Raw genomic sequence first — 15565 nt, 5'->3', positions numbered from 1 at the left:
TAAATCGAGAATTAAAAAAGTTCAACAAATGAACGAGCCTCTATTAATGATGTTCTTTCAACTGAATGCCAATAGCAACTGACTGCCTCCTAAGAGATATGTATAAACTTTTTCTGAATATCGTGGCAAACAATGTTATACAATGTACAGGGTGTCACAAAATGATATGTCACGGCCACCATAGCGTGATTCTACACCTACGATTTTCAAGGTCATGGTCAATTTCGCGGGGAGTTTTTTATGTCAATTTTGGTGGCCGTGACATATAATTTTGTGACACCCTGTACATATACTCTATGATCTAAACAGTTCGTTAGGAGTAGAATCAGTTTCACGTTTCACAAGCCTTCGACGATAGATACGTGTAAATAGCAATAGGTAAATATACCAATAGCATTAAAAAACTGTTATTGTTTATTATCTTCCTTAAATAAGATAATAAAAAATTATTTCTTAAAATGGCTATATAATTTGATTCAGGTATAAACGTAAAACTATTATAAAAATGTACATATTTAAAGAACATTTAATCAAATATACGAATGTATACATGTACTGTAAGACGCGTCGTGAAGTTTGAACAACAATAACTTGTAAAGTCGTTTGAAGGGGTTTACTGAAAAATATACTGAAAATGTTACGATTTGTCCGGATACGGAGCTTTTTGAAACATAGAAGATCTGTCTTTCTGAACGTAAACAATTTTACAAATGTTCCCTTCTGTATTCCATATTATTTTTTAAATAGATTATTTACAGTAAGAGAAGCAATTTTTTTTTGAGAAAAATGCTGTTCTTAAAACGTCCAGGTTTCAATGTTTATTACAACTGTAATATTTATTAAATTGTACTACTTTTTTCATTTTCGAGGTCCATGGACATTTAAGAAATAATGTTCGTTTATTAGATATCAATACGAGAAAGTTCGTTTTTGGGCTAAATGTCACTTACTTTTCCGATCCGGACCACTGTGCAGCGGGAGGCTGTGCAAGCCGCGTGCTCGCGGCGCTCTCGCTGGTGAGCGGGAGTGGAGTGGTGGTCGGCGCGGCGTTCGGCGGGAGGAAGTCTCGCGCCTCTGTTGTAACCGTCACAAGTCTCTTTTAAAGACACTCCCTTTCAATAATAGAAATAAATCCTCTGAGTTCATATTCAGGTGTTGTTCGCGTTCGAACTCGCGTTCTTGCTCGACCGCTAAAGTCACTCCTAGTAATGCGCGTATACTCTGTTATGTGCATACGAAGTTTCCGAACAATCCCACTTTTTGTAAACAGTGGTGTGTTAAATTGAATGAGAGGAATTCTCAAAAAAACTAGTTTTACTTGGCCGCGCGAAGACTGTGGGTGAAGGCGTAGGTGATTGCAGATGTCTCCATATGAGAGACCGTATTTCCGGTCAAATCTTCCTAATCGACACTGGCGCAGACCTATCTCTGCTTTCCACAGATCCAAAGATACGCTGCAAGCCGGGTCAGCTTAAGTTGGTTGCGGCCAATGATTCGTGTGGAGATACTTTTAGCGAATCGTTTCACACTCTTAATCTTGGTTTGAGGAAGGTCATAATTTGGCACTTTTACATTGCTAACGTCCCTCATCCCATTATTGGAGCGGATCTCCTCTGGCATTATGGCCAGATTAACTATAAAGTTGATATTCACAAACGCTGACTGGTGTATTGTGTCACGAGCTTTAATCCACTCTGTCCATACCGCTGCCTCTGACACGGAATGTTCACAAATTCTAGCTCAATTTCCAGAAATTGCGGGAACTTCGAATCCTATTCCGCCCTCTTGGAGGGAAGTGTTTCACCACATCCTTACGAAGGGGCCACCCATTTCTTCACGTGCGCGTCGCTTAGCGCCGGAAAAACTCTGTGCTGCAAAGCAAAAGTTCAACCTATGGTGTGAGGCTGGCATTTGCCGACCTTCTAGTAGCCCCAGGGCTAGTCCGACGCACATGGTACAGAAAAAGGACGAAACTTGGCGAGTCTGGGGTGATTACAAAAATTAAACGCCGTTACCATTCCGAATAAGTATTCGACGTCCCATTTATACGATTGCTCAAAGAATCTTTCGAGAAGGAAAATATTCTCTTCTTTAGATTTGCACAAAGCGTTCAAATTCCGGTTACGCCGGAAGATGTGCAAAACCGCGATCACAACCTCCTTCGGGTTATTCGAATTCGAATATATGACGTTCGGTCTTCGAAATGCGAGTCAATCGTTTCAGTGTTACATTAAACGTGCGTTGGACGATTTAGACTTTGTCTTTCTGTACATTGACGACATACTCGTGGCTTCTTCAACTCCGGAGGAGCATTCGCTCTTTGGCAAATAAAGGTGAAGTCATCATAAACTTCTCGAAGCCGAAAACCGTTGTCGAGTTGAGACGCTTCTTAGGCATGACAAATTTTTATTATAGAAATCTTCCCTAAGCCGCTTCCGTGTAGGTGCCTTTGAATGTATATTTTGTTAATTCGAAGAAATTTGTTCCCGCGAGGCTAAGCAGGCATTTGACACAATCAAAAGTGATTTTACTAAAGCCATTCTCCTTGTACATCCCCGCACCAGTGCGGAGTTACGTTTAGTAACGAACGCGTCCGATTTCGCCGTAGGCACTGTTTTTTTAACAAAAGAGCCTTCGGCTCAACGTACTCGACTTGGTCTGGGAACCCGTCGCGTTCTTTCCTAAAAAGTTTGAAGTTGGCATTTTTGTGTATGAGCATTAATAATTTTAGCACTAAATAATTTTTCAAATTTCTGGAAAATTTTAGATGTGTATATTCCTTGAAGCCAGTGATGGGCACTAGGAAAGAAAACTCTTATGTATAGCCTTGGACCGGTTAGTACACTTGCGAGGGAATTAACTTAGATGGCATCACGTTTACAGCACACGTAGCGGTTTTGCTGCGAGACCGTTACCAAACTCAAATGCCAGAGCATCAGTGATCAGGATCGGAAACATGTGGTGAAATAAAGGCTTACGCAAAGTAACAAAACTAGAGATTGAACTTTATTGAAAATGGCAGCCACACGTGTGCCCCACTTACACCTGTTGCGTCGCAGTGTGGTGGGATGGGGACTTTTGTTGTGGGTTCGAGTGCCCGTGGAGCGCTGAAGCGCTCTGCTCGTGGAGGTTCACAAATAACTTAGTACACAGAGTAAAATGGCGAAAATTGTTGAAGATTTATTTAGAAATTCTTGGAGATGTAACTCCCTCGGTTCTATAATGAGTTCTGTCTCATCCTGGAGCTTCAAATCCTTTTCCAGCTTCTTCCTTCTCGTCTCGCTTCCTTAGCCAATAGGAAAATTGGGATCTTCTGGCTAGGCGTTGATTCGTCGGATCACTCGTCTTCCGGTTGCTGCTTGATGGTGATTGGTAGTGGATGGATCTTAATAGCGCACGCACGGGAGTGGGGTACGCATGAGGGTGAAGCCCCGCCAAACGAGGGACGTGGGGCCATGTGGGACCGAACGAGAGAGAGGTCCGAGGGAGTTCCAAGAGGTCCTTGACTGAGAATTTATGACCTCTTGTCCTTAACTGATTCCGGACTTCGACTATCCCTAATTTATGTAGAATTGGAGAAGCTACTCTAAGAGGCTGCGTGACTTTCTCTAAATTCCGCAATTAGTCTCGCCGACTCGAATTTCGTCAAGGATCTCTATGGAACTCTCCCGGTCTTTCTTTACCTACTCTAAACTATCGCGCCCAAATAAAATACGTATGTATGAAATACGCGATTACATCTTATATTTAAATTTGCCTCTCCGCGCCATTAATCGATACTATATATCTCTAGCTTGTAACGGTGGCGTCTCGCTTGCGTTGAGGCGCGAGCGAGGCGCGCGTTCCCTCCCCTGGATTCGCTCAGCGACCAGGGTTCGTCGGGGAGGGAGGATGAGGTGGTTTAATAACTCAATCTGCGTTAATGGTGAACAAAACTAATTTATTATCTTAATGATGGTAACTGGTGTGTAATAAAAGAAATAATATATGTTTGTGGATAGAGGTATGAAAAGAAACAGAAAAGAAACGGGGAGCGGTCCGCTCGTTACTCGCTCGGATTCCCGGACGGTCCGGCGACGGGCTGGCGATGGCCGTTTGCCTCTCCACCGGCCTAAAAATAATCAAACAAACAAATGAACGATCCGTGAGAGTGGATGCCCGACGCGGGTAGCTTAACCTAATTAAATTAATTATCCTAATGACGCGTGAACTAGCCTAGATTAACCGCGGGGCGCCGGTACGGCTTTCGGTTCCGGTAGACTTCGCGGAGGTTCGGTGCGGTACGCGGAAAATAATACGCGCTGGACGCGGGCGAGACGGGCTCGCTGGAACGGTGCTCGTCTTCGGACGCCCTCGGCGCGGTTCGGGTAAAATCGCGGTACGCGTAGAGCGCGTGGTACGCGGGGAGCGCGGGCGAGCAGTGCTCGCTGTAGCGGTGCCTGAGTCGGGCGCTCTCGGCGCGATCCCGAACTCTCCTGACTCTCGAGGTGTTATTACCACCGCGGCCCAGCGAGATATATAGTGAATTGGCCCTGGTTTCCTCCGTGGGCTGGGCACGCGGGGCGCGGAGAGGAGGGGGTATGGAATCCGCGGAACGCCCCACCCGTTGTCCCCGCCCGACCGCGGCTCGAGCACGTAGGCACAGACGTAAACCTAATGCCTACGGCCCGAAACCGGCGTGGTCGCTCGTCTCCGGTAGTATACCGAGAGGCGAGTTCCACACGCTGCTGCGGCCGGTCGACGACTAAACGTGCGGAGCGCGACGCAGGGTCCCAGAGGGGAGAGCGGGACGCGGGAACAGGTCCGAGCGGTGGGGATGACGGTCCGGAGTGTCGTACCTTCGGTGCTCTGACAAGAGCAAGCCGGCGATCGACTGCCTCCCAGGATCCGGTCGCGGTGTCGGTTTCGCGTAGGGGACGTAAACCCACTTACGTTCTGCCGATTCCAGCGCCTCGTCGTGTTCGCCCGATAGTATACCGCGGCTAGCACGATTCAGCGCGGCTGCGAGAGGATCTGGGCTCGGGTGTTCACCCGAGAGCTGCTCCAGACCAACTCCCTCTTCGGCTGGTTCCGTCGCGATCTTTATAGCCCGAACGCGGACCTCGTGTGCTCGTTCGCGAATCTTCGGCACACGCCGATTGGTCCGCGCTCGGGCTGGATTTCGCGGATTGGCGCGCGGTGATTGGTGCGGGCTAAGGTACAAAACGACTCGCAACGAGTCACACACGTCTCGTTGCAAGCTATGTTCGCGTGGTCAACTGGCCACGCTACACACCTACTTACCGCCTTCTTCCTCAATCGGTGAGGATGTAGTGTTGCCAACGGCGTGTTGGCGATTCCCCTGGGGACGGCCTAGGGGAGCGGCGGGTGAGCGGGACAAACTCCCTACACACATCACGTGATTAAACGTGATTGGATGTGACTGACGTTCTGCCAAAACCACTGCTGCATGAATGTACCTCGACCATTGTTGCGGACCATTGCAGACTGCGATATTTCTGGATACTTGAACCAGAAAATAATTTCAAGACTACTAACTGAATAACTAGACTACGGTCTACAACCAGAAACTGGGTGGAAAATCACCGCTGCGCGTATACGTACAGAAACTTTATTTTAACGTATTGCTACGACCAAGGCTGATACAGAAGTCTGACGGAAGTGCTCGACGGCGGCAAATCCGCCGCGACTCTTCGAACATGCAGAGTCTAGAGAGGCGACTCACTCTTGCCGCTCGCACACGGCTAATGCTGGCGACGCTATCGCCACGGCGAGGTGCGGAAGCGCATGTAGCACCTACAATACATTATACATGGGAAATTGCCCTGCCTGATGGACACGGATTCCTGCCGCAGACAAAACGCTTCTCCCACCAACCTCTCTTTCGCGCATCTTCGCCGCGCTGTGGTGCCACGTGTCTTTGTCTCTCCCGTCGTACCACAGACGAGGTATAGGTGTAGACCAATCACCATATGGGATTTCGTGTCTCACATGTAAACAACTGGTTTTCTTACGCCCTCTACGCTGACGAACGATAAATGTTGGAACTAGATCCACAAAAATGATCAAATCTGGTCAAATACAAATGATTGACGAGTTATGTACATATCTGATGTTATGACTATAGGCACCGACGAGATATATATAAAGACTGCCAGCCTTACGGGAGAATGTGTCGCTCGAAAAATGCGGTGTTTTCTACTGCCCTCTAGGATAGATTTTGGCTGGAGTAAGAAACAGAAGGCCAACGACGGTATCTCGTCGGTGCAGAAGACCACTAAGGAAATTCTCGTCGGTGAGAAGGTGAATCATCACGGAACCATATCGATTATCAAATGTTACATTCTCCGACAAACGTATTCAAATTAAACAGATATTTTTTTTAATGTTGCTTTTTAAGATTTAAAATATTAAAAGTAAAACTAATATCAAGGACGAAAAATTCGTAATAATATTTTACGTAAGAAATTATTAAAGCATAATTTTAGGGAAATCAATTTCTACTTCCACATGAGATACCTTAATTTGTAATTCAAAATATTTCATGAACAAGCATTATTTCCTTACACTTTTTTTTATAGATAATTGTTCCAAGAATCGATCTATGGGAACAGAAATATGTTGAAAACCAGAGTAGCGTTTATTTAACGTACTATTCCGAATAGTATAGAGTTTGAGAGAGAATCACGTGGATGAATTAATATAATATAAAATAATATAATTGTAGAAGCAAAGATGGGCAAATTTTTATTGAAATAGACATTTCAAACAGCGAATAAAAGATAAAAAATGATTTGTTACGCGTCAAATAAAAATAATTATGTTATCTCTATTTCACATGTAATGAATTTATTCGACGAATAAAGATCATTTTTCATTGAGTTGAGCGATTCATGTTTAGCGTTGACTAAAGTGTTCATTTTCATCTGTGTCGTTATTCGGCGGTTTATTCGACTTCGAATAATTTTCGGAGCCGTGTAGGAATGCTATAACGAAGGACAGAGCAGTCAAAGACTGGTGCGCGCGTTACAATGTATGTAGAAATTCTCAAATATGAATATCAATAACCGCAATTCGTCAAGTTTCTTCAAAATTTTTGCATGCAATTAATTGGAAAAAGTTGACCAAAAATCGAATGGCGCAACGGCCATTCAAAAATGTTGAAGGGCATTTTTTACTACCTCATCCGGCTAGGCTATTTAACGACGAAATATTCCAAATTGTAATATTCCCATATTTCAATATCATTTAAAATATTTCAAGTACTATTTAAAACTATTAATGAGTTTCAATAACAAACTAATTTAAATAGAAAATGAAATTTTGACAAAAAGTATAAGATTATTGTAAGCTCGATATTACAGAAAATTATCGTTGACCAACCAACAGCCTACAATGTAAGCAGATGGAGAATCGAGCATTATTGGCAATTTATGCTTTTATGTTTTTAATCAGAACAATATTGTTAATACGAATGAGTTGAAGAGTTTATCCCGATCAAAATGAGTCCAAACACGACATCATTTGGACTGTCTTTAATGAGATTGTAATTTTTATCGTAACATTACGTATCAGTGAAACTTGTTCGATTATACTCGAATTTGACCTCATTTTCATCAGGAAAATCCCCTCCATTCGCTCGTCACAATTTTATGAGGATATATTGAACAATCTAAAAGTTTAAACTTTCATTCGTGCGCGATTCTCCATCTGCTTACATTGTATGCCGTTTGTCAGTCGCTGGGTCTTTGAAGTTCGGCTCTCGTCGGACCTCGTTGCTGTTTATTCGAAGCCTTCGAATAAAAGATACAGATAAAAGATGAAAACATTATTCCAAGTTCGAATAAATCCGCTTCGAATAAAAAAAAATTATCTTTATTCATCGGATAAATTCTCGTCGAATAAAATTATTTATTCGACAAAGATACTTTTTTTATTCGAACCTTCGAATAACGAATAAAGTTAAAGTATCTTTTATTCGAATCGTTATTTAAATAATTTGTTATCTAAATAGTGCCCAACTATGTCTGGAAGTAGCGCATTCGATTCCCGGTTCGGCGAGGCGCATATTTTGCTATAACTTTTGAACTAAAAAAGATATTGTATCGGAAAAGGTCGCCGACCGAATGATACTTGGAATGAGGAGGAGCCGGAATCGCACAGCGCTGTGCGTCGAAGTTGAGTGAAAAAGAGTCTGTGACGAACACGTGTATTTTGGATGAAAGTGGACTGTATTTTGAACTGTATGAACGTGAAATGAATGTGAAAATGTACGAACACTGTACTTTGAAATATACAAGATATATACAGAATAACGCGTTGAATAACGAGTTTAAACCCAACGATTAGAAAGAGCGCAGAGAAACAGGACCGAGTCGCACGACGGTTGCACAGCGAAGAAGGAAGCAGAATTCGTAGCGCGACCGAATTCTGCCTTCCTGGAAGTCGCGTATTGGTCCTTTTTGGATCATGCGATGATCCATGATCGATTATTGGGTCGCGATCGATGGATCCCGAGGGGAAAGACGGGGGTAACGCGAGCTGGCGTAACGGCTTTCCGCGACACCGCGTTCGGCGGCCGACGTCACGGCGGGGCAAGAGGAGCGCGAGACGAAAACCCCACCGCGGACGTTCGCGCGATCGCGAACATACCGCCCGCCTTGAAACATTGCTTTCAACCCATCTTAAAACTAGCCGCACGCAATCTTAAAACTACCGCAGAGCTTAAACCTAACGCAGAGCTTAGAACTAACGCAGAGATATGTACAAAATGAGCTTCTAATTGGAAGCGGAAACAATTGGTAACGGGCACAACTTGACAATCGGACGTGTCAGCTCGGTGGAAGGGGTATTGACGGTGACCACGCGGACCCGACCGTCAGCTCCCGGGTGCACGGCTTTCACGCGACCGAGTTCCCATTTGCACGGGGGGAGCGTGGGGTTCCGCATTAAGACGAGCTGGCCGAGTCCGATTGCCGGTTGCTCCCGTCGCCACTTGCTTCGCTGCTGGAAGGTGTTGACATAGTCGCTCACCCAGCGCTTCCAGAATTGCTCCGTCACGGATCTGACGAGCTGCCAGCGAGTGAGGCGACTCTCGGACAGATCGAGGACGGACGGTTGTGGGGATACCGTGAGCGGAGAGCCTGTCAGAAAATGCCCGGGTGTGAGGACATCAAAATCGTCCACAGAGTCGCGCAAGGGCGCTAGAGGTCGCGAATTGAGGCAGCATTCGATGGAGCACAGCATGGTGCTAAACTCCTCGAAGGTAAAAGTTCTCGCACCGACAACCCGCCTCAGATGATGCTTGAGGCTCTTCACTCCGGCTTCCCACAACCCTCCGAAATGAGGTGCGGAGGGAGGGATAAAATGCCAGGCGACACCGTCGCTGGCGGTTTTATTTAGAAATTCCGAGTTCCGGATGGTCGCTCGGTACGCTCGACATAATTCTCGGTCCGCGCCGACGAACGTGGTCCCGTTGTCGGAATACATCGCGCAAGGTATTCCACGTCGCGAGCAGAATCGATCAAAGGCGCGGATGAAGGCTGGGGTAGAATAGTCGGAGACGAGCTCGAGATGAATCGCCCTAGTGGCCATACAGACGAAAAGCGCAATATACGCTTTGCGCGAGGTAATACCGCGCCCGGATGACGCGCGGGTTTGAAACGGGCCTGCATAGTCTACTCCGCAGTGAGAAAAACACCTGGACGGAGGGGAGACGCGAGGAGTTGGAAGTTGGCCCATCAACTGAGCTGGTACAGCAGCCCGTTCGTGGACACAAGCAACACAGGAGTGAATGACGCTCTTGACCAGACTGCGAGCACGGAGAATCCAAAATGTCTGTCGCAGCGTATGCAAGGTCAATTGAAGACCGGCGTGGAAGGACCGTACGTGAGCCTGTTCGACGATTCGGAGGACCAATGGATGTGACGCAAGTACGATAGGGTGCTTGACATTGAACGCCAACGGAGCGTGTCGAAGACGTCCACCGACCCGAAGGATTCCGTCGTCATCGACGAACAGATCGAGAGCTGACAGTGAACTTTTTGGGGAGAGCGCGCGGTGCAGGCGGAGCGCTTCGACTTCCGACGGAAAACAGTCGCGTTGAATGCGACGGATCCAGAAGGTTCGCGCGGAGGAACAGTTCTCGACCGACAGAGCTCGGCCTGGCGTAGAGGAATGGAGCGAATGAGAGTGGCGAGGGCGACAGGCCCGCGCAAATTTGAACAGATATCCAGTGACGCGAAGAAGTTTCGGCCACGACGAGTATCTGGACGACAAGTCCCATGGTTCGGAGGGAACCGAAGCAACGGATACCGTAATTTTTGCCTCCCCACAGACTGAGTCGGCCGACGTGACAGACGTGGGTTCGGAAGGCCACTGTTCCTCCAATGAGGCTAGCCAGGGGGGTCCTGACCACCACAGAGAATGCGTCTCGAGCTCGCCCCCGAGTATTCCACGTGACGCACAATCGGCCGGATTGTCTTCCGAGGGCACGTAGCGCCAAGCGAGAGGCCTTCAGTTGCGCACAATACGATTGCGCACGTACACATTGCGCACATATCTTTTGGACACAGTATGATTGGACACAAGAAGAATCGGAAACGTTTCAATTTCGCACACGAAAAATCGGACACATCTCAATTGCGCACAAATAGAATTGGAAACATATTTATTGCGCACAGATGAAACTGGACATAAGCGAATCGCGAACATATAGAAATGCGCACACTAATTTTAGACAGTGATGGAAATGCGGCCAAGTCGTGATTAATTTCGGGTTATGTGCACTTGATGTTAAGTGTCAAATCCATGTTTAGGATTTCCTGTGATGAATCTGTAAAATTAACCGAAACTAATTAATATTTGAAGTGTTAAAATGAATGGTTTTTAGAGTCTGTAGTAAATGTTAGGATATAATGATTTTACTCGAAATATGATATCGATGAAGTCTATATTAAAATATAAAGTTTATGAAAGAAGAGTACAATAATTAAATGTGAATATAATATATCCCACGGAATGCATGAATTATTCAATTTTCGAAATTAATCTGATTGTGAATTAAAATAGTGACAACGAAGAGCGAAGAACTGCAAAATTATACAAATGTGTAGAATTGCTTTCAAGGCTCCTTAATAATTCTGTGTAAAAAAGATAATTTAGATAAGTATATTCTGCCTATAAAACATAATCATTTTTGTAAGGAATGAATACGATACTTTGTGATTTTTCAAATTTATCTTTTACATGTGGTGTACGAAGCAGAACTATTAGCGGAATTATTTTCATTTCAACTTGGACAGATCATGATTATTGCGGGAAAATGTTTTAACGGTGAGTAACATGTAACTTGTGATCTTGAAAAGTATTATATTCTCAAATAAAAAGCATTAATAACTTAATTATATGTTACGTACATGATCGTGCTTTTTATAATTTGTTTTAAAACTGTTAATCACCGTGTAATGTCACGGCAGCTTTTAGAATGATAAATGTAAATGGAGATTGAATTTCCCCAATCAGATGTACGTGCTTTTTTATAGACACATAATCACTTTTCTTATTCATTTTAACTACATAATATACAGTGAAAAGTGAACCTTGCGTTTGAGCTTGTATTCATGTATTTTTTCAATGTATGAAATAAGTAAAGTAATAAGAAATATTATAATATGTAAATAGTTTAAGACTCTATAACAATAAAAAGTGGGAACTTAGTAAACTCGACTCTAAACAGTTCTGTATTTATTTCATTTTATGTTTTGTAAAGGCTTTTTTATTGATAAGTACTTGTTTAGAAAGTATACAATAATTTTCTAGTCACAGAGGCTACATTTTTTACCATTTATTAGATAAACTCAAAGTGTCTTATGATATACACTAATTTTACTGTGCACTAGTTTCTATCATGTGACATACGTAGTATGTCACAATAAAAAAATGGTTCAGGTAAATGTTATTCAGTTTGATGAGAATTATCACAATAATGTAAATTGATACCGCTTTCCATTTAAAAAACTTTAAGAGTCAAAATAATTTGTTGTGTATTAAGAGATTAGCCTCTGTGGACTAATTAATTTAATAGAAAGATGCAACGAATACCACCATTAGATTCTCAGTAAACAACTTGTAACTCTTTATTTGGCAAACTCTGCATATTTAATTAATATTGGGTTATTCGGAAAGTAATTTCGTTTTTTGGGTAAATATTTGAGAAAACCCTATTTCGCAAACAAATAGTTATTGAGATACAAGCTGAAAAAGTTTTTGCAGAATTTGACTTTGTGGTATTATACGTATAGACAAAAATAATCAAGATAAAATGTTCCACATTCTTTTTCAGCGTATATCTCAATAACTACTTGTTGCGACATATAATTCCTTTCAAACTTTTTCTCTTCTCGATGAGTAGGATATGTTGATGTAAACAAATTTTTAACAACAATGTTCTTTGTTATAACTAATTTTACGGCAAGTTTCTATATCATCGATAATATCATAAAGAAAAGAATAAACGAAACCAAACCAAAACCGAGTATATCTTCATTTTTATGTTCGTCACAAGCATTTGTTTAGTCAGCGACCATCATTTGTTATTTTACATGGACGCAATTTTACGCACGCAACGCGTAGCTAACAAATATCACAATATATTGTTTGAATCAATTATTCAAGGTAATTATCGTATTTCTATATTCATTTCTATAAAATGTGTAATCTTAACTTTACCATGTCGTTAATGTTTTACCACTTTTTTTTACATTTGTTTAATTGTGGCTGTTCAAAATTCATTGTATAGACGATAATATTTTGTTTTCTGAAACTACGTATATTGTTAATAGATGGAAAAAATCGCAGGGAAAGCGAAAGGGACTTTTATTTATATACACAACGATTATTCTTACAATAAAGATAATCGCAGTGAAAACATTTATCGGTGCAACACTCGACGAACTACACGATGTTGTGGGGCTGCAATGACTCTTAGCGATGGTTCTGTTTCGTTAATAAAATCCCATAATCACCCTGGTCAAGAATATCTTGCTACACGGTATTTGATGATACAAGAAATGACGAAGCTGAGTCGGGAGACATTGATCCCATTTAAACAAATATTTGATGATGTTTGTAGAAAGTATGTTTATGCTTACTGTTCTTATGTGTTTCTTTTATTAACTTTTTTTGGAGAAATATTGATCTACCTATCGATATGTGACACTCTCACCGATTTCAAAGATTTTTGAATATGTTGCAGAAATGATTAGGGATAGCAGGTGTACACAGGAAAGAACAACCATACGGAGTTAGTTTGTGTTAGATTTTTAAAACGTGGGGGGGGGGGTGGTATTTAAAACACATTAAAAAATCACAAAAATTAATTGTTGACAGTGTCACATATCGATAAATTCATTGAAATATTATACAAATGTTTATTTAAAGACATCCAGATGCTGCAGCTTATTGTTCATTTACAAAATTAAGGCCAACGTTGCACAGACAGAGAGCTAATTTCAAACCCGCAATTCCACAATCCTTAGAAATTTTGTATGGCCAGATGAAAATTTATCAACCATTGGAAAATCTAAATGTATGTCTTGTGAAGTCATTAAAAGACGAAACCGCTGTAATAATTACAACTGATGGGTTGCTGGAAGGATTGAAGAAATCAAAAGAAATATTCGTTGATGGAATATTTGCAGTAAGTAGCATAAAACTCTTAGAAATTTTATAATGTTATTCTTTAATGATTTAATTATCTTAAAATCTACATAACTACAATACTTATACTATGTTATATAAATTACAGAAGCTATTTAACTTAGATGTTTATATCAAGTATATCAAACTTTTCAAAGTAAACTTTTAATGTGTATATACTTAATAGATAATAATAATAATAGTAAATAATAGTAGTCGTCTGTAATTTTAGGTTTTACCCAAGGAACCTCACATGGGGCAGCTCTACACCATCCATATACGCTGCATGGATAATGTAAAACATAATTTATATTAGATTTACTTCTTAAATTGTATCCAATGCTCCTTCACGAACATAAAGAATTGCTTTTTTTCAGGGTATTGCAACTATACTTGTTCTATGTGAAAGACGGGCGGCTACACTATATGCTGCTATATGGAAAAAGATATTTAATTTAATACCTGAATTGGCAAATAATAATATAATAATATAATGAGTGATTATGAAGCAGCCGCTGTTACAACTCTACACGAGTTATTTCCTAATGCACATATACATGGTTGCTGGTTTCATTATTGTCAAGTTTGTGATACTGTTTGAAGTTATATGTTATCATACATATTACAATTTTGTCTGTTATAGAAATATACATTTTTTGTCATACATATATTGCAGGCTATTCTTCGAAAGTGGCGCAAGCTTGGTTTGACTAATGTACCTAATACGGTTGTGCGTATGGCAATGTCTCCGGCTTTAGTACCTGAAACAAAGTTTCAACAAGCCATATTAATTATACAAGAAGAGGCAGACAATATAGCAAGTAATTTTCCCAATGTTCTTTTATTTATGACTTACATGCGAACTAATTGGTTAAAAAAGGCATCGCAAGTAAGCGTGTACAATACCGAGCGTCGAGCTCTGAAAGTCGAAGAGCCAGCGACTGAAAAAACGGTATACATACAATGTAAGCAGATGGAGAATCACGCACGATTGAAAGTTTAAACTTTTAGATTTTTCAATATACCTTCATAAAATTATTACGAGTGAATTGAGGTACTTTTCCTGATGAAAATGAGTTCAAACTCGAGTGTAATCGAACAATTTTTATTGATACGTAATGTTACGATAAAAATTATAAGCTTATTGAAGATAGTCCAAATGATGTCATGTTTAGACTCATTTTCATCGCTATGATAATTCTAGACTTATGATTCAATGAGAAAAGGGTAACACGTTTTCTTATATGTCTCTATAATCAACAATTTTTAATATATCAAAAAGTCACCATATTTAAATTTGAACAAAATCCGAAATTTAACTCCAAAATGTGTCCGTTTTCGCGTGGTATGACCCATCTGTGAAAGTCAATTAGAATCTCGTTGTAAATATTGAAGATCTCTTAGTAAATAATTATCGCATCCGCTGTCTAGTGATAGCCGTACCCTACACCCAAAAAGGCCAATCGCCAAAAATTGTGTTAAAAACTCAAATATTGAGTTTTTCCAATATTACAAGTGGCATATTTAAGTTTGTAAATTTAGCCTTTTTGCCCAGCAATTGTGTATGTCCACGTACGTTCAGATTATCTGTAAAAAACAATTTAGTAAGAAATGAGTTCTTCTCTAGCAATACTAAATTTAGTCCATATAAATTTTACTTTTGTCCTCCAATTCTTCGTTGCTTCTTTTCTTCGTACATTTTTTATATGCGCCTGGAATTATTTAAATAATTATTAAGATTGTAGATTTACCGGTTGTTATTATAGTTTGGTTAAATGTTGTCTCTCTACTGTACCCAGACAGCACTGAGACGTCTTAAATATGTCTCTAATCAAGTAAAGTCGTTTTTCCAGGTGTCCGAGCAATC

The 15565-nt window shown here is 41.3% G+C and overlaps 2 protein-coding genes and 1 long non-coding RNA gene across 3 annotated transcripts in view; 2 read left to right on the top strand and 1 right to left on the bottom strand.

Moving 5' to 3' along the window:
* The first annotated feature begins 1621 nt into the window (after nucleotides 1-1621).
* On the top strand, nucleotides 1622-2428 carry LOC143362256 (uncharacterized). The gene is made up of 4 exons (XM_076802257.1): nucleotides 1622-1667; nucleotides 1740-1988; nucleotides 2062-2165; nucleotides 2255-2428. Exons 1-4 carry the CDS (start codon nucleotides 1622-1624, stop codon nucleotides 2426-2428), a joined length of 573 nt encoding a protein of 190 aa, XP_076658372.1.
* Nucleotides 2429-6184: 3756 nt separating this feature from the next.
* The window catches only part of LOC143362001 (uncharacterized), a 242330-nt gene continuing 232949 nt past the window's right edge, over nucleotides 6185-15565 (top strand). Inside the window, exon 1 of the mRNA XM_076801772.1 lies at nucleotides 6185-6303. Coding sequence (XP_076657887.1) covers nucleotides 6187-6303 — 117 coding nt within the window. The 5' untranslated portion in view covers nucleotides 6185-6186. The remainder of the gene's footprint in view (nucleotides 6304-15565) is intronic.
* On the bottom strand, nucleotides 14447-15219 carry LOC143362198 (uncharacterized). Its single transcript, XR_013083614.1, has 3 exons — nucleotides 14985-15219; nucleotides 14555-14639; nucleotides 14447-14459 (listed from the first exon to the last, which is right to left on the bottom strand). It is a non-coding gene; the product is annotated as an uncharacterized LOC143362198 (long non-coding RNA).

The sequence above is a fragment of the Halictus rubicundus genome, chromosome 16 (assembly GCF_050948215.1).
Source record: "Halictus rubicundus isolate RS-2024b chromosome 16, iyHalRubi1_principal, whole genome shotgun sequence".
In the NCBI taxonomy this organism is placed as follows: Eukaryota; Metazoa; Arthropoda; class Insecta; order Hymenoptera; family Halictidae; genus Halictus; species Halictus rubicundus.
The sequence above is the reverse complement of the archived record's forward strand: the minus strand, read 5'-3'. Positions and strand labels throughout refer to the sequence as shown.